The 20,558-nt window shown below is 36.5% G+C and overlaps 1 protein-coding gene and 1 pseudogene across 1 annotated transcript in view; one reads left to right on the top strand and one right to left on the bottom strand.

The window, feature by feature from the left end:
• LOC137238917 (uncharacterized) overlaps window positions 1-20,558 on the top strand; it is a 224,245-nt gene that overhangs the window by 104,238 nt on the left and 99,449 nt on the right. Inside the window, exon 3 of the mRNA XM_067763942.1 lies at window positions 5,355-5,454. Within this exon, the coding sequence (XP_067620043.1) occupies window positions 5,355-5,454 (100 nt within the window). The remainder of the gene's footprint in view (window positions 1-5,354; window positions 5,455-20,558) is intronic.
• On the bottom strand, window positions 8,044-9,457 carry LOC137238582 (casein kinase I-like; annotated as a pseudogene).

The following is a 20,558-nucleotide window of genomic DNA, read 5'->3' as shown; positions in this document are numbered from 1 at the left end:
CAAGATAAAGTGAGTTCAGATAAGTACGTGAACTGAGTTTAGTAAAGATATATCGATTTTTGTTCAAGTTATCGTGTTAACGGCCGAGCGGAAGGACAGACGGTCGACTGTGTATAAAAACTGGGCGTGGCTTCAACCGATTTCGCCCATTTCACAAAAAAAAGTTATCATTATATATTCTATGCCCCTACCAAATTTTATAAGGATTGGTAAATTTTTGTTCGACTTATGGCATCAAAAGTATTCTAGACAAATTAAATGAAAAAGAGCGGAGCCACGCCCATTTTGAAATTTTCTTTTATTTTTGTATTTTGTTGGACCATATCATTAATGGAGTTGAATGTTGACATAATCTACTTGTATACTGTAAATATATTCAATTTTGTGTTAAAATTTGACTTTTAAAAAACTTTTTTTTTTAAAAGTGGCGATTTTTCCAATTTTTATCTAGCGCATAAATAGTAATATGAGTAACGTTCCTGCCGAATTTCATCATGATATCTTCAACGACGGCCAAATTACAGCTTGCAAAACTTTTAAATTACCTTCTTTTAAAAGTGGGCGGTGCCATTGTCTATTGTACATCATAAGGTCAACCCATCTGCCAAGTTTCATCGCTTTATCCATCTTTGGTAATGAATTAACGCACTTTTTCAGTTTTTCGAAATTTTCGATATCGAAAAAGTGGGCGTGGTTATAGTCCGATATCGTTCATTTTAAGTAGCACTCTGAGATGAGTGCCCAGGAACCTACATATCAAATTTCATCAAGACACCTGCTCAAGTTATCGTGTTAACGGACAGACGGACGGACGGACATGGCTCAATCAAATTTTTTTTCTATACTGATCATTATGATATATAGAAGTCTATATCCATCTCGATTCCTTTATACCTGTACAACCAACCGTTATCCAATCAAGGTTAATATACTGTGTGTGGAAAGCACGCTGAGTATAAAAATTATAGCCAGGTTGTGACTAGGGTCGGGAACGGGTTTAAGTGTGGAAGGAAAATAAATGGAATAAGCGATGGAGCAGCTAGAAGTAAAATAAAAACAAATGTGATAGAGAGTGAAGAGGCGAAGCGGGGCTTACTTTGCAAATATAGGCAAACCAATTCACGGCCGGAAGAAAGTCTGCCGAGGATCTAGTGTGTGTATTAAATTCGGACACCCCTTAACGTTTAGATTTCTACATATATTTATTATTTTATACTTTAATGACAAAAGTAAATATTATGAATGACATGACATTTGACACAATTCTCATTAAAACTACTGCAACTCAATATGTAAACTTCTCATGACGCCAACTTATACAAGCATACAGTGAGTATATCCCTAAACAAAAAAAAGGTCAGCACATCCCTTTTTGTTCAAGCAAAGTCAAACAAGAGCACTGATTGCACTTGATTGAATACTTTGTTAAAGAATAAAAAGGTTCCAAAAACAACAACAACAGTGAATTTATAGCAGCAAACACTCTACAAAGATATCACTTACCAACAAATTGAAACTCACACACATTAATAACTCAAGCAAACCAAATAAAGAAGTAACGGCAACAGCACTGAAAGAAATGGTGCTAGTAAAATCAACGAATCGGTTCTGTTGATCTTGACTTAACGGAGATTCGGTGAAATTGATCAAATTATGGCTAATTCGACCGAGTTCTTTGTCAAGCGAACAAGTCAGTTTAGTCATTTCAACAGAATAGAAATTGTCGCTCTTAAGTTAACAAAATTCTGTAAAATTTACAGATTCCTAATCAATCTAATTGATTTTTTTGTTAACGCAACTGATCTCACTGGTCATTTCAATAGCGATCAACAGTCAATACATGAGCAAATTTCAGAGAGAATTTTACGCTCACTGCGCTCTCTACATTGTATTTATGTATGCTGTGTACTATATGTATGCACATATTTACGTATGTATATGGCGGCCGCAGTGGTGTGATAGTAGCGTGCTCCGCCTACCACACCGAAGACCCTGGGTTCACACCCCGGACAAAGCAACTTAAAAATTTTGGAAATAAGGTTTTTCAATTAGAAGAAAATTTTCCTAAGCGGGGTCGTCCCTCGGCACTGTTCGGCAAGCACTCCGAGTGTATTTCTGCCATGAAAAGATCTCAGTGAAAACTTGTCTGCCTTGCAAATGCCGCAACATAGGTACTTTCGTACAAAGCTGACGCAACAACATTTTTTGTTCATTTGACTACTAAAACGGTCAATTACGAATCAACGATTTGTGCGCAGTTGATTCAACATCTTGTTGCGATGGATAAAAATTTACAGAAATTTCGGTTGAATTGACACGTATTTCGGTTGATTTTACCAGCCTTTTTCTTTCAGTGAGTTTAATAATGGAAAGGACAAAGTTTCAAAAACTAAAAAAAAATTTTTGGTGAAATGTCTGCCACACTGACTAATGAATAAAAAAGAATTGTGATAGTAAAATTTCATTTTTGTTATCATTTCTTGTTCTTACACACACACAAGCGCAAATTTTTGACGTAAATTTAGTTCATTGCTCTGCCTACTTTCATTTCGCATTTTGCTAGACTGTCTTATTTTGATAACCCTCGTTTCGGATTATTTTACAATGAAACCTTGCAAACAAAAGGTTGCTTTGCTGTTTAATTTCTAAATTACACAGCATTTAGCTGTTATCATTTAAGTTGTTATTAATGTTGTTGTCAGTATTGTATTGTAATTTATTGTTTGTGGCTTAGTAAATTAAATATTTAATAGAAGTAAGTAGAAAAACGAGAGACGCTTAATTTTTTATTTGGAAAAAATCTGAAATACCCTTCTTTCATTTCACTGGAGTTGGGATTGTCAAAAGGAGATGGCAAACGCAAAATGCAACTAACGCATCGAAAATATTTTCTTACTACGCACAAGAACTGAAAGGTTTTATATTTTCTTTCCATTCCATTCGCCTTACACCAGCACGCAGATTTTGACATTCTGACCTATGGTATATTGTTGCTGTAGAGAAAAGCCAACCATATAGTTGATCCATGAATTACAAACAAAAAACTCCCAAAATTTCAAAAAAGTTTTAAAACTCTAAATAACATGTTCGAAAATTTTCTTAAATTTTTTGGAAATTTAAATTTTTTTCGAAAATGTTTCGGTGACTGGTGTGCATAGTTTTAGCAACAAAGAGCATCGGATAGCTTACCGAAACAAATACATAAGTCATGAAGAGAACTCGGAAGTAATTTCGAAACGTTTCAAAAATGATCACGAAATAGTCCCGAAATAGTTCCAGAAACAATCCTGTAATAATACCGAAATGTTATCGAAAGTACACCCGCTATATTTCTGGTATGGTCCCCAAATAATTCAATGAACAGTTCTCAAATCATCTTAACATTATTCCGAATTGAACTTCAAAAATTCCCAAATAATTAAAAAATCAATCCATAAATCATACTGGCATAGTAACGCAATGTTCCTGAAGTAATCGTGAAATCATCCCAAAAGAGTACCAAAACTATACCCGCAAAGTTCCCAAAATAATCACGACATTATACCAGATGCTCCGGAAGATAATTCGAAATATAATAATAACGAAATAGTTCAGCAAATAATACTTAAATCATCCTGAAATAATCCCGAATTCATCTACGGAATGACAATCCCGGAATGTTTTCCAATTTATGCCAACGTAGTCCCGTAAAATCTCTAAATAATTCCTAAAAAATAAATCCAGAAATAAACTCAAAAGTACCGATTTAATTCCAAAATAATCCCGAAATGATTCCGAAAGAGATGTGCAAAATTCCGGTATATAGTTGAGAAATCGTTATTGAAATGATCGCAAAATAATCACAAATATCCAAAATGGTCCACAAAACAGTTCGAAAATGATCCCGAAATAGTTCGCAATTGGTCCTAGGATAATTTTCAACAGGATGTCGAAAATTTTCGAAAACAATACTGAATTGGTTCGGAAAAAACTCGCAATGCGAGATATTAAAAAAAATGGTATTTGTGGTCCGATTTTGTCCATATTTGGAACACATAATACATACATGAATAGAAAGCGACCTATGATGTCCGATTTGGCTCATATTTGGAATAAATATTACACACAGTCCGGTATAAATGACATTAAAATATTTTGGAGTTGGAGGAGGTACTAGCATACGTGGCGCAGAGTCGAGTAAAGTCTTTGGAAGGATTATGTATTGAGGACTTAGATTGACTTAGATTGTAAAAAATTGTCAGGGAAGAGTCTTTGTAAATAATGAGTCACTAAATGAACTAAATAATATGAGAAATAATAAGCAATTAAATAAAGACTAAAAACTTGAAAATAAAATAATTAAAAAAAATGTTTAATTGTCTGATCAACGCCCTAGATTGATAAGGAGTGTGATGACTAGTATCTAGGACCTACCTAATTATTTGCTAGCTTTTAGTATTATTAATACTTTATGTAAGTATTGTTTTCAATAAAAACGCTTAACTTAAAAATTTTTTTTTTATTATTTTATTAACAAATTATTTTAATAAAATATAGGTAACAACAGCACTCTCTATCTTTACAACCAAAACTTTATTTATAGATTTGGATTCTAAATAGGATTGAAAAAGGGGCCTGCATATAAAAACAGCAATTAGAAATAATATATGTAAAAGATTATTGCGTTCTTGCCCTTTTTCTAAATTTTCGATATCAAACAAAAAGGCGTGGTACTTTTTCTATGTCGAAAAAGTGATCGTGATACCGATATAGAAAATATCGAAAAATAAAAAATGCGATATCGATTTCGATATCGAAAAGGGGGCGTGCTACTTTTTCGATATAGAAAATTTATAAAAACAAAAAATACGATAATTTATTCATTTTTATGATAGCTACATATATTTAAATTTTTCATGAATATATTTTTGAAAACACACATCTGTGTAAATTATGTACAGCTTCGTCCCAGCTTAAACTTCCTTACTTGCTTATAAGATCCTCGAATATAAATAATGATTGGCAACTCGTCGCCAAGTGAAATAAAATTTACATATTTTAGCAATGAGTCTGTTGTTTTTGCTTAGTAAGCAAATACAAATACACAGCTTTCGCTCGGTACTTTGCCTTTCTAACAAAGAAAAACGTTTGAGCTGCCAGTTAAGTGATTTCTTCTTCTTCTTACAAGCGGCTGTATTCTATAAGAATACATATATATATTTCTCATGCCATTTATAGATTGCGCATTAGCTAATTTATTTTCTTAAATACCTACACACATATGTATGTATGAGTATACATTAGTATTTATTTGCGTATATGCATAGATATATTTATTGCCTATATAATTTTGTCTGTTTCTTATCTAATTTAAGAAATCAAATAATTTGCTACCATCATTTGAAGCGATTTCCTATGCAGTGAAAAGTATAGCAACAAAACTGAATTGGACTCAAGTGGATATCTATGTTGGGGGTAAGTCAAAAAACTCATTTAGATTAAATCAATAGAAATACTGGCTTCAGATTGTGTATATTTTAGCGGTTTACGCCGATCACTATATCAGCGGCGGCACTATTATATACCGGCGGCGCATATTGGGGACGAACTTTTCAAAACCACCTACATATCACAAATATTAACCGATTTTAATCATTTTTGTACAGAAATTTTTGTAATTTTATTCTGAAGAGACTCACATCGCCCGATTTTTTAAATTAATTAGAAAAAAAATTAGAAAAAAAAACTATTTTGCAAAATGTTCCTTAAAAAATTTTTTAATTTATTTTGAAAAACGAATGTCAATTAGCAATACCTACTATCTCTTAAAGTGTATATCATTCTCTTAAGTAAAAAAAAAAAAAAAATATAAGGCGCGATAACTTCCGAAGAGATCTAAGGCCGTGCTTCTCACGAAAGTGATCCATAAATACGTATTGTGACGAATATTAGTAACACTAAGTGATACTCACATCTCTAAGCAGTGACTTGTATGCACATCAACAAATCAATCATTATGTCTACCCATATGTCCATACAAGCAGCTGAGAGCAACGCACAAACACATGCATTTATCTGAGCTACTCCCAAAAGGAGGCAATAATTTGTGCAAGTATCACTCACATATACACGCGCATATGAGAGGCTATAGGCGTGCATTTGTAGTTATAGCTGATAAGTTTATAGTTGATAAATAAGTAGTAGATTCAAGAAATAGAAACGCCTAGAAGTATGCGAGCGACACACCACAGAGTATACAAGAGTGCCAGCTGAGCAATCAGTAATTCAGTTTGATTTAAGCGCGCTATCTATCGAGTAGTAGAAGTGTTATTAATAAAGGCCGTTTTGCATTATTGAATAGTGGATTTATTTATTCAACAGTTTAGTGATTCGAACGTTAGTAGAAGGTTGCAAATAAGCGGGATTTCAGTAAATTCGTTACAGTATTATAATATAAAGTTGTGCAAAAAATAAGCTATTTTACAACAAATTGTTTAATAAACAAATTAATTTGAAGAATAAAGCGATGTGAAAATTTCTGTGCAAACATTGTTTCAATCGGTTAATTTTTCGAGCCTGTAAGTGGTTTTGAATGAAATTAGTGCTTAACCGCGTACGCCCGTGTGCTTACTTTAAAAAGCTTGATTTTTCTATTTAAAATATAATATTTAGGAATGATTTTGTTTGTATGTATTTAAGGATATCAACGTTTTGGCCTTTTCAGAAAGATTCAATTATTTTACCTCAAAGTCTCGCAGATCGTTCAAAAAATTTCAGGAGCAACTCCTTGCGGAGGGCCTGTCCTTCATTTACTTACCCCAGGGAGGCTTCGAACCTAGCCCCGTCTAAGGGACTGGTACTGCTGCGTCTGTCGAAAAAAAATAGGTACTTAAAATGGTCACACTTTTATCTGTATGTCTCGTACAAAGCGTAGTTTCACCGAAGGAGATGTTTTGGTCTAACTCCTAATGTTCGTTACAGACACGATTTCTCTAAATTATTTGTGGCCCCTTGCTGGTCACGCACAAAGGTGACTTACTGTTGCTATTCATGGTATTTTAATATTCCCTCGGCCCTTAATGGCCCTCGTGCACATTTTTAAAGATTAGCACCAACACTGGCCTATTGTTGAGCGCGGCAAAGGGCGTTTTTAGTTTTTTCGGCGGTTTTAAGAGCTATAATTTCCGATGTGCGAACAGTAGTAATCCAGTGCACCATCAGTCACTACCACGCCTGCTGGCCCTCACACCAAATGCCACAACACATACCTTGGTCAACGTCACTCCTAGAAGCTCTCGGTGTTACTCCCAAGATTTTCTAACTGATTTTTTTGTCGCGCTATGCACCGAATATCCTGTCTTCATGCCCCGCGCAAAGCAACATCCAAATTCTAGAAAAAAGTGTTTTCAATTAGAAGAAAAATATTCTAACGGGGTCGCCTCTCGGTAGTGTTTGGCAAGCACTCCGAGTGTAATTCTTCCAAGAAAAGCCCAATCATCTCGATCGTTTCCCAAGATGGTCCCGAGATGGTCAGGCTAGTAACTTAATAGTGCTTTGTTACCGGAACGTGCCGCACCTATATCCGGGAAAGGACCATCAACATCGATAACACTCCCCAAAGCCTTCGGGGAGTGTCCTCATCGTTAATACAACAACAAAAACATCACGAACAATAAATGGCCTAGACAGCCTTAAATGAGTGGAAAATATTGTAACGCGCCGAATGCTTATGAACGCCGATATTTTTGACATTCAGCGGCGGCGTGCGAATAACGACGACAATTGGCGGCGGCGGCGACGTTTATCGGCGGCGTATATCTCTAGTACATCTATATGTATGTATGTATGTATGTGAATATGGGATTAGTTTAGTTTAACAATTACTCTTTATTAGCATAATTCAAATTGGGTTAATTATCAATTGTAAATTATATATGTATGTATGTATATCAATATGCATGAAATTTGCAAAGTGCATATGCATTGTTAATTACGATCAAATTCCAGTTATATTCCTAGAAAATACGCCTATGAACTCACAAGTATCTCTTTATTTTTATTTAATCAGATATCATGGGATTTCCTATATTTTCTTTTTTCCTTTTCTATATTTCCTTTTTCCTTTTCACGTTCGTTACGAGACTCAGCTTTTCCAAGCATTATTGCTGGATTTGGTTGGCCCTGATATGTTTCTTGCTTCAACACAGTCCAGCCGTAAATATAATCGTAATGATGTTGCAATTTTCTGAACAGAATCCTAAAAAGCTCGCGAAGATACATATAATCAGGTTGTTCCTCAAAGCGCAAACTACGGCAATAATTCAGATACATTGAGAATTCAACTGGAAATCCTTTGCAAAGAACTTGAATAGGGGTAGAAATTTTCTTTTCCAAAATTTTATCACAATTTTGTGCTTGTTATTTGCCTTCATACCTTGCCAAGGCAAAACGCCGCGTATGAAGTACATCATTAAATAACCTAGTGATTCCATATCATCTCTTCTAGATTGCTCAATACCTAAATGGGCGTTTATTGAAGCATAGCGCGATGTTCCTCCAAAGTTTTTCCCATTGCGATACGGTAGATGGGTGCGGGAAACTGAATCACGATATTTATTGGCCAATCCAAAAAAAAAAAAAAAAAAAAAATTGTAAGGCGCGATAACCTCCAAAGAGATCTAAGGCCGAGCTTCTTTTCCAATTTGCGTCGTGCTCCTCTTGATTTTCCTACAAATTGGCCGGAGGGGACCTACATGTTTTATGCCGACTCCGAACGGCATTTGCAAGGCAGATGAGTTTTCACTGAGAGCTTTTCATGGCAGAAATACACTCGGAGCGCTTGCCAGACACTGCCGAGGGGCGACCCCGCTTAGAAAAATTTTCTTCTAATTGAAAAACCTTATTTCTAAAATGTTGATGTTGCTTTGCCCGGGGGTTGAACCCGGGGCATACGGTGTGGTTGGCGGAGCACGCTACCATCACACCACGGTGGCCGCCAATCCAAAGTCAATTAAAAATAGTTTATTACAATGTCGTCCAATGCCCATAAGAAAGTTATCGGGTTTAATATCTCTATGCATAATGCCCTTCATGTTGATGTAATGAAGGCGCGCAATCATTTGATCCACTAACATTAGCACCGTTTTAATAGTTAAATGATGTTTGCAAGAATTGAGCAAATCCTCCAGAGAGCACCCAAGTAGATCCATAATCAAAATGTTAAAAAAAATTTCTTTTCCGTGATATCGCATCCGGGGTATGCCAACACCTCCACTTAAAATTCTATAGAGTTTAGCTTCGTGCAGAAGTTGAGGATGTCTCACATTTGTACTCTCCATTTTATTTGCGATTTCCTCACCATGCTCATTCCCAGATAAATGTATCCAACCGATCCACTACCTATTCTTCGTTTTAATGCGTATTTTTCACCAAATTTTATTTCTGATTGATTATCCTTCATGGGTCGCAGTTTTTCCATATTGTTTATTAAATAATATCCGGAAGGTTACCAATCCACATAAAACGCGTTTTTCACAAATTTTTCAAATTTTTACGTGCTTACTCGGCCTCAGGTTCAGGGCTGCCACTCATATATATTTTTTTTTTTTTCGTAACAAAACACATACCAGAAGGCTTTTGAGAGTACCAAAAAAAATTTCTTTAATCCCGCAGCTTCAGTTCTTGCAATTTTCAAATGTTTGGCACTTCTGAGTCAGGACAGCATTCAGCGAGCAACTTAGGCATGTAATTCATCAATGTGAATGGTAAATTGTGCGTTATCAGGAACATTACCAATGTAAGCTCAGCACTTTGTACCATTTTGATCATTCGCCTCTTATTTGCATCTAAAAAGGAGTCCATTGATATTTGCTTCCTTTTTGCTTCCATACTTTGAATATGGGCAGTAACAGTTTCACGCCTTTTTAAATGAGTCAGGTGATTGATTAAGCCTTTATTGCATGCCCTACAAAAGGCTATACCATCTTTGTTAGAGAGCCATTCAAAATTGTCACTTACAGTTCTGTTGAATGAAATTGCATGTTACTGATTACTCAAAACTGAGCAACACTTAACATGACTTAGAAGTCTGTTGAATTTTGATTTTCTATGTAAGTTCTAAGTGACGTTTACATTTTTAGATGCCATTTTTTTGATTCCATTTCATTTTGACATTTTGTCATACAAATTGAGATTTATTGATTATGATGCCAGATTGTATGCGCTAAGTGGAGTATAATCGTGGCTAAGCTGCCAAGTTTACGCCAAGTCAAGTCAAGTGTATGGTAAGTATCAGTAATGGGGCCTTAAGAAGTAAGGGTTACGCATACAACAAAATATAGAGAAGACGGTAAACTTCAAAGAAGACGTAAATAATATAAACGGCGCATACACAACTGCCCTCAAATGCAATGGACGAGGCAATGGACGCAGTCGTAAATTTTAATTGTGCTAGTTTGTATATGTATCTATGTTGTTGAATGAACGTTTTTGTTAATAAATGTTACATGTAAAAAGGAAACATTTTATGTTAAAGGTAAACGTTTTATGTTAAATGTTACGTCTAAAGACAAAATTGCAGTTCAAATGTTATTGTATTATGTTAAATTTAGGTGAACTGTTGGAAAATATGTTATTGCTTGATGTTAGTTATTAATAACTTTTTAATGTTGGTTTTTTCGTTTTATGTTTTATTAGAATAAACCAGACTCCCTGATGAAGATGTTATAAAAAACATCGAAACGCGTAGGAGAATAAGAAAAAACAAGAGTCTTTTTATTTATCGGCCGAAAAGCTCCTTTTGGAAAAATTAATAAGGCCTTTTCTTTTGTCTCTTTGCAAAAATAGCACGTGTTGAGGCATCCATTATATTGGCAACTCATTTTTTTGCCATACACATAAAAACCGATTTCAAAACTTTTCGAAATACTTTTTCACTTATTTCATAAGCATTTAATTTTTTTGGTATTTTAAAAAAATGAAAATGTCAAACGAACAATTTTTTTTTGTTTACTTTGGTTTGGCATTTCCACAAAGTTTAAGAGAGTGATTTTATAGATACTACAGAACTAAGAATTTTAAATAAAAAAATTTTTTTGTTCAACTTTACGTGCGGCAAATTTTGTATGTCAGCAAAAGTTACTCATACGCCATGTACGTACTTAATTTTGGTCATAGCATTGAATTCAAAAATAGTCAAAGCGACTGCATTGAGTGATTTAAAAGTGTTTATTAAATTTAAGCATTTCATTGTAAAAATAGCTGTCTATATGAGATGATAGACAAAAATTGTACAGCTAAAATATTTTGATTAAGTCATGAGATTTTGAGTATGAATTGTGTGTGATAAAATAAAATTTTAAAAATAAAGCAGGGAGAGGTAAGGAAATTATAAAGTGTAAGAATAAGAAAAATTGGGAGTTACATTTTGAACAAGATCAATAAAATCTTATATACTGATTGCTTGACTTTGAGTTACGGGAAGGAATGCGTTAAAATACACCTTCCTATTTAGATTAGTATCTGCCCAACCCTAGTGCCCTGCTAGTTATAAATATTGTTACGAATATTAGCAAAACTAAGGTGTGCTGCTATCTTTATGCCGATGCTAAGCAGTGACGTAAATTCACATCAATAATTAAATCATTATGTATCTACATATACGAAACAATAATTGCGTCTACACATATGTACCATGTACTTATACGAGCAGCGGAGACACATGCATATATCTGAGATAATCCTAAAAGTATACAATGAGAGAAGCTATAAAATCGTGCAATTTTAGTTACAACTGAGAAGTTTGAGAGCTGATGGCAACTAGTAGATTCTGGAAGCGCCTAGAAGATGCGAACGTTGAAATCAGAGAGTATAAAAGGCAGCAAATGTAGAGGCGTTGGAATTCAGTTTGATTTGAGCTACCAAGCAGTTTCGATTAAGACGCTATCTAGCGAGCCATAGCAGTATAATTTTGAAAGTCAGTTTATCAGTTTGGTTATTAAGCCAGCTAGTTGGAAATTATAAGTGTTATTGTGAAGTACTTTAATAAATGCCATTTTTCCATTATTCAATATTGGAGTTATTTATTCAACAGTTTAAGTGATACGAACTCAGCAAAAGGGCAAATAAGAGGAATTGCAAGTAAATTCGTTACAATTGGTGTCAGAAGAGGAATTGTTGAATAAATTCCAGAGGACAACAAGGACATGACAAAGTTCAGTGAATTGAAGATCCAGCAACTAAAGAAGGAGTTGGAGAGCCGTGGATTGAATACAAGCGGCGTTAAACCCAAATTTCAGGCACGGCTACGAGAGGCAATGGAAGCAGAAGGAATTGATGTAGACGAGTATGTCTTTTATCCTGATGGGGACGAGACAACAACAAAAATTTAAGAGAAAAACGAAACATCGCAGAAAGTTACGAGCACAGACTTGAACATGATTTTGGCTGCAATATCTGCTCAAACATCGACAATGTCATCTCAACTAGAAGAACAGAAAACGTATATGCCATCTCAACTAGAAGAACAGAAAACGTATACGTCATCACAGATGGAATCCCAAGAGACTCGAATAACATCCAAGATGGAAACACAGCTCGAAGAACAGAAGACATATATGGAATCCCAACTGGAAGACCAAAAGACATATATGGCATCTCAATTGGAAGCGCAAGAGGCACGTATATCTGAAATGTCGGCAGAAATTTTGGAACAGGTATCATCAAAACTGGAAGCGCAGGATGCAAAAATGGCTCAATTTCAGGCAGAAGTAGATGATTTAAAAGGTCGCAGTTACAACTAAATCGCCCAGCTGTTTCAGCAAGCAATCCAAAGGTAAAAACACCATCCTTTGACAGTTCTGTTCCTTTCCAGGTCTTCAAGCTACAGTTTGGGAAGACCGCAACAGTGAACAACTGGAATGCGGATGATAAAGATGCTGCACTGTTCATGGCATTGAAAGGGCCTGCAGCTGAGATTTTACAAACCATTCCAGAGGGCGAACGGAACTGTTATGAAGCATTGATGGCCGCACTAGAGAGACGATACGGAACTGAGCATAGGAGACAGATATACCAAATGGAGTTACTGTACCGCTTCCAGAGGCCTGGTGAAACATTGCAAGAGTTGGTGTCGGATATTGAAAGGCTAGCATATTTAGCGAATGCGGACGCACCCGTGGAATACATTGAAAGGGTAAAGATTCAGAGATTTATAAATGGCATACGGGACGTCGAAATAAAGCGATCTACATACGCAAACCCAAAGCCAACATTCGCAGAAACGGTGTCACAAGCTCTGATTCAGGAAACTGCGTCGCTTCTGTGTAAGCCAGTTTTCAAAGCACGCCGTGTGAAAGTAGAAAGGCCAGAGTGGGTAGACGCAATATTGGAGGCGCTGAAAGGATCGCAAAAGCGGAGTGAAAAAGTTATCAAATGCTTTAAATGCGGGAAGTCCGGTCACATTGCACGTCATTGCGATCTTGATCCTAATAGTTCCAACAAAGTTGGTGGCCGTAAACGCAAAGCTGGAGGAGATGATCAAGAGCGAGTAAGAGGTAGAAATCGAGAGCTAGATCCAGCTATTGAATGCCCTGTGATATCTGTGTTGAAAATTGGTAGAAAATTGAGCAGTCTTACCGTCAGAGGGAATGTGGATGGTAAAGAACGTGTACTGACTGTAGATACGGGCGCATCTCATTCCTTGATCCGATCTGACTTGGTCAACAGGAGAATAAAACTGTTACCTGGAGCAAGGTTGCGTACGGTCACTGGCGAGTATAACCAAGTCCAGGGAGAAGTGATATGTGAAGTCTTGATTGGAAAGGTCACGGTTCTACACAAATTCGTTGTGGCGAAGATCCTTGAAGAAGCCATATTGGGAGTGGCCTTCTAGGTTTACCATGACATCAAGATCGATATGCAGAAAAGGGTGATGCGTTATAAGAACAAGAATATAGCGCTTAACTTCAGTTTGCATAAAGGATTCAGTATTAAGCGAGTAATGGTGGAGAAGACTCGACAAAGGCCACGAAAGTCAAAAGGAAAGGTTGAGGGATCGAATGGGCCAAATAAAGAGAAATTAAAAGTACCTAAGAGAAAAAGACCAGCATCGACAAACCCTAATGGACGCACTAAAACGACTGAAAGAATTTTTCAGAAAGAATGCAGGGGTGGTTTCAAGCCAGCGCGCACTACTGTTGTGAAACGTGCAGACGATAATGATGATGCAAAGTCAATCCGTCAAGTGCAAGCTCTGAGAAGAAGTTCATTGGTCAAACAACAGAATGCGAGAGAAATATCAAGAATAATGAGTAGTAAGATGAAACGCAGGTACAATGAGAACAAAAATTGCGTACTGAGTTGGCCAAGAACATACAAAACGCTTTTGAGAAATCAGCTCAACGCTACAACCTCCGAAGCAGAGTAAAACCATTCAGTGTAGGTGAAAATGTATATCGGCGCAATTTCGTTCTGAGCGACAAAGCGAATAAGTTTAACGCCAAGCTAGCACCCGTTTTTGTAAAAGCTACAGTTCTCGCCACAAAAGGAAACTCCCTGTATCAATTGCAAGACATACATGGTAAAATAGGGTGGTACCACGGAAAAGATATTAAGGAATGCAAGGGTTAAAACACAAGTTACCGTCAGATAATGTCCTATAAAACAACTAAAAAAGGACAAACCTATATAAATATCTATCTCCATCCCTATTTAATTAACTCTGTTTCGCATCACGCCACCTTTTTTTTACTGTTTTTCCGTGCCTATAAAAGCCTCGGATTTAGGATAGCGGGCAGTTTTTGGCTGGATAAAGTTGGCATTGGAGGTATACTCTCGGGCAAATATTTTTTTGGTTGCGATCGAAAAAGCCATGTTGACTGATGAAAAGTAAATAAGTTTACTAAGTTCTTTTGCCAAAGATTAATAAGATAAAAAAAAACCGCGTAATTCGGTGCGAATTAAAATTAAATTGCAAGGGTGTTCCTGGTTGCGGTGTTCCTGATTGGCAGATCTCCTGGTTGCAGTGTTCCTGGTTCCTGAAAGGGTTTCAAAATGAAGTGCGAGTGAAGATGAGGATCTGTGGTATCCTGAACAGGAATTTCCTGGCTTTGGGTTCGACCCATTTGTGCGAAATTTGCAATCCCACTTAAAAACAGTGATTTAGCTCAAAAATTGCATAAATCTTCTTATTTCACTCCAATACCCTAAATTTTGGGCGCATATGCATTGTCGTTTTTTTATTATTATATTTTCCTAAAAATTTATTTGATTGATTGCTGAGAAAAAGCAAAAAAAAAGGAAAAAAATTTGAAATCTAAATAAAATGCAATCTAAGTTTATCGTTGCCAATTTGTATAGGTGTGTATGTGGATTAAGGTTTTGAGAGACGTGTAAATTGTAATTTTAAAGTGCTATAGAAATTTGCTAAATTTGCCAACTTTAACATCAAATAATTTTTAAATTATAATTTTGCGCACTTTAAAATATATATATATATATACATATATATATATATATATATATAAAGAAAGAAAAAAGAAAAATGTTCAAATTCTAAAATTATGTACCAAGAGAAAAAAATCATATGAGTATATATATAAAATAGCTAAAAGAATTGTTAGAAAGAGACAAATGTAAGTGGTATTGGGAGAGTGAAGAGTGGAATCTAAAAATAATAATATAGAAACGAAGTGACATGAAACAAAATCGAATTAAAATAATTTGAGTGCACTAAGCTTTAATTTTCAGCAAATCAGCGGAATCGTCGAAGGCCTTCATCGAGTTCCAGCATCAAATCATCTGAGTTTGCAAAATTTTATTTATTATCTCCATCATTTCCATTTTGTTTCGCGTTTTGGGTTTGTAGTATGTCTCCATACATACTTTGATAAGTAGTAGTGCTATCCCGCTCTAATGGTCAGTTGTTAAATGTAAGAGCGGATAGAGAGAACTTACAAAAAAAAAAGAAAACCCAGTATTTTAGTATATATGCTTTCATTGCAATTTTTCCAATTAAATTTAAATTAAATTAATATTATTTCGAATTGCCATTATCGGGACCATTTTTCCACTTTTCCACTTTTCTATTACCGCAGTATAGCAATTTTGTAGATTATTAATTTGAATTATTACATACCTAGTAGGCTTGTTATTCAAAAGTCGTTCCGATTCCATGCCGTTCCTATAGATGTTCGGACTTAAACAGAATAGTAAAAATAGTACTTTTTTCTTTAGTACTAAATTTAGTATGAAATTCTCAAATTCTGATCTTTTTCTTTTTAATTGATTAGTCTTTTATTAAATAAAACATGAATTGTTAAGTTTGTAAGAATGGTCTGAAATCCGTTGTTGTTGTTGCTTTACATTGGGACATCTCATTAACATCTGAGAAGTCATGGTTGGGTGGGATAAGAGCGGTAAGTAATTGGTAGGAGAACCGCTAGGCAAAAGACAAAGTGTTGTGTCGCTTTCTAAAAAGGTTAATCAACGGTCCTATTGAGTGATGAGGTAAGAAATTCCTTAACCCTTACGTGTGCGTAAATTTTTTCTTGTTAGGCCTTGGGTTTGTCGTAACTGGTGGTTTGGTCGGGCGTTTGGTCAACGAACCCACATAAGTGGCTGAAGCTCCGGGACAGCTAGACGCACACGGGCAGACGCCGATCATCTTCTTCGTGCCACCAGGTAAACTTGGTACAACTGCGAAACAATTGTCAACCCAGAGTAAGTATGTTTGTCAAAGGTCCCATAACAGAAAATGGCGCCCAACAGTGTGGGGCCCCAGCGTAGAAGAAAGCCAAAAATAATTTTTAACTTTAATTAGGGGTTAAATACCATTTGAATGTAGAATCTCGTTATTGTATGTTTAAAGGATCAAGATTTAGTTCCATCAAATTTTTGTTGCAAGTTGGAATGCGTGTGTTGCACGTACTGCAACAACAAAAATTCTCACACCACATGAAAGTGAAAAAGCACACAAATGTCTTTGGCCGTATAACAACAAAACAAACAGCAACAATTGAAGAGTAAGACCATATTTGATTTGAGTTTGCTTTAACAAATTTTTTTTGAATTTTTTTTTCTGTATTTTGAATAAATACACACGCATATACATTTTTTAATATCCTTACATATATATATACATCTATATACCCTTTTGCAATTTTTTTAATATACGCACAATGCCGTTACGTCACAGTGATGAGTATGCACCTCCGCCACTAACCCCAAGGCGTTTGTGCACAATTTGCCGCGAAAACTTTAACAATGCAATCCCAATAACTTTCGACCAAATCCATACCCTCTTCGTTCACAAGCTAGATCGGTAACTAGTCCCACTGTTCAAGAGCGACAGTCTACATCACAGGCCGCACAACAGCAGCAGCAACCGGCAGAAACTAGTGTTGAAACACAAGTTTCAGCTCAAGCAGCCGCAGGAAATTCGGGTCTTCAACAATCCCAACAGTCACAACAATCACCAGCAAGAACCATGGAACAAAACAACAGCAACGACATATCTGCCGTTATCTCCGCGCGACAAGCTAATTTATTACAAGACTTCGAAACCCGATTTGCTCAATTGGACAGCGGTTAGATCAATCCGTTAATAATATTGTCTCTAGATTGCAAAACGTAAACTTGCAACCTCCACAAAACAATGATTTACCACCATTAGTTGATTGGCCACAAGACCCACCGGATTTTGTTAATGTCCTTAGTCAACATGGTGGCGCAGCTTTAAATATGCATGCACAAGGAAATCCTTACAGGCATTCTAATGTGGATTTTCCGCGCAGTAGTGAAATATCACACGTCACTAATTCTGGCAAAATTGCCAACCTTATTTCAAACTGGGACATCAAATTTGATGGCTCAAATCGTCTATCGGTAGAAAATTTTATTTATAGAGTCGAGTCACAGGTGATCGATACACTCGGAGGAAATTTCACTTTGTTCTGCGAACATGTCCAAAGCGTGTTTACTAAGGAGGCCAAAGATTGGTACTGGCGTTACAGACGCTCAGTAGATCGTGTTGTTTGGCCTAATCTTTGTCAAGCTCTCCGCACCCATTTTGCCGCACACCGTACTGATACGGATATTAAAGAGGCAATACGTATGCGCAAGCAAAATATGTCCGAAACCTTTGATGAATACCGCAATGCTATTTTTAAAATCGCAGAAAACTTGAGCATTCCTATCCCAGAGGCAGAACTTGTAGAAATACTACAGAGAGGGTTAAGACCTCGCCTGAGGCAACAACTTTTATACGTTTCCATTCCTTCGGTAGCTAAATTGCGCGAGTTATGCATCAAACACGAAAGCTTACTTCAAGAAATCGCTAGACAATCGTCTTCAAGTAATACTGCTTTGTCCACCCCTAATCGAAATACGTCTGTTCGTAAGCAAGTTAACGAAGTTGACATTGTGGATGAAATAGAAGAAGGACGCGGCGAAGACGCTATGGAAGTTGACGAAGTGACACGGCGTAGGAGCAACAATCAGCTGATGTGCTGGAATTGCCGCAAAGAAGGGCATCGTTACTTCGACTGCTTGGCAGAGCGAACGATATGTTGCTATGGTTGTGGTAGTGTAGGCGTGTACAAACCTACGTGCGTAAAGTGTAAGTCGGGAAACTTGCAAGCGAGCGAGGACTCGAAAACGGTTCCTCGCCAGAAGTAATTAAGCCCAATCTTGAAACTAAGAATTTTTATAAACCAGAATTAAGACATTTAGTACCGTACCAAGATCGTTTGAAATTTTACCAAGAAAAACGAAAAGAAATTTTCAATAATATCGAAAATGGCACACCACCTAAATCACGTTCGGCAATACGGGCAAGTCAATTTTGGAAAAAAGTTAAAGCAGGTAGAAAAGGGCTAACCAATTTAATATGTTCTTTGCAAAAGCATTCGTCAGACCTTCGACCATATGCCGAAATAGAGATTATTAACGAAACTCATCTAGCTTTGCTCGATAGTGGAGCGCAAGTTTCTTGTGTAGGCAGCAACTTGGCTGAAAAGATCTGCGCGGATAAAAATATTAAAACCAATCATTGTTCATCGATACGAACTGCTGATGGCAATGACCAATTTGTATTTGGTACCTCTTTATTTGACATTACCTATAAGGGCAAAACATCAAAACTACTTTTTTATATTGTCCCTAGCTTGAAGCAAAATTTGATTTTGGGCGTAGATTTCTGGATCGCATTCCAAATAGCTCCCCATCTGATAAGCCAAATCGATTGTGTAAGCACCGATAATAATAATACTGATGTTTTAAATAATATGCACACCCTGACAACTGAGCAACAAAAACGTTTGCAAATCACAAAAGATTTATTTCCGTCATATGCTAAGGAAGGTCTTGGCAAAACCAACCTTATTGAGCACGTAATTGAGTTAGAGCCTAATGTCCGTCCGTTGAAACAACGATATTTTCCTATTTCACCTGCTATAGAAAAGTTAGTTCACAGGGAAATAGATGAAATGCTGAAGTTGGGAATAATCGAGGAGTCACCCAACAGTCCGTGGTCGAGTCCGTAAGGTGAAAAAGTTCGTCTGTGTTTAGATTCACGCAAAGTAAATAGCGTAACTATTAAAGACGCTTACCCCTTACCCCACATAGATGGGATACTCAGTCGCTTACCAAAAGCTGAGTTTATATCTTCGCTCGATTTAAGGCGAGCATTTTGGCAAATTCCATTATCGGAAAAATGCAGAGATTTGACTTGTTTTACGGTACCAAACCGCCCTTTGTATAGATACCGCGTAATGCCTTTTGGCTTATGCAATGCCCCTCAGGCCTTATGTAGATTAATGGATCGCGTAATTCCATCGAATTTAAGAGAGAGTGTATTCGTATATCTTGACGATTTACTCACCGTATCAGAAAGTTTTGATGCTCACATGAAGACGATGTCGGAAGTTGCATATCATTTAAGAAACGCGGGCTTAACAATCAATATTGAGAAAAGCAAATTTTGTCTGCGAGAAGTGAAGTACTTAGGGTATATTGTAGGGAAGGGTACACTCCGTACTGACCCGGATAAGATATCTGCGGTTACACAATATCCCCAACCAACCACTATCAAGCAATTACGCCGATTTCTTGGCATGGCTGGTTGGTATAGGCGATTTGTACCGAACTTCGCTGCAGTTACTGCACCAATGACAAATTTGCTGAAAAAGGCCAAAGTTTTTAAATGGACTGAATATGCCCAAACCGCATTTGAGTTGCTTAAAACCCTGTTATCGTCAGCACCAATACTGGCTAATGCTAACTATAGTAAACCTTTTCTTATTCAATGTGACGCTAGCAAACTAGGTGTAGGAGCAGTGTTGGCCCAAGTTAATGACGACGGTGTAGAAGTTCCCGTCGCGTATTTTTCGCAAAAACTAAATCGCGCACAAAGCAATTACAGCGTAACCGAGCTTGAGTGCCTAGCAGCTATTCTTAGCTTGAAAAAATTCCGTGCTTACGTCGAAGGCCAAGATTTTACGATAGTGACTGACCATGCAAGTTTGCAGTGGCTAATGAAGCAAAACGACTTAAGTGGTAGATTAGCACGCTGGTCACTCAAA

Source organism: Eurosta solidaginis, chromosome 1 (assembly GCF_040869045.1).
Source record: "Eurosta solidaginis isolate ZX-2024a chromosome 1, ASM4086904v1, whole genome shotgun sequence".
NCBI classification, from domain to species: Eukaryota; Metazoa; Arthropoda; class Insecta; order Diptera; family Tephritidae; genus Eurosta; species Eurosta solidaginis.
This window is presented reverse-complemented; position numbering and strand designations above follow the sequence as displayed.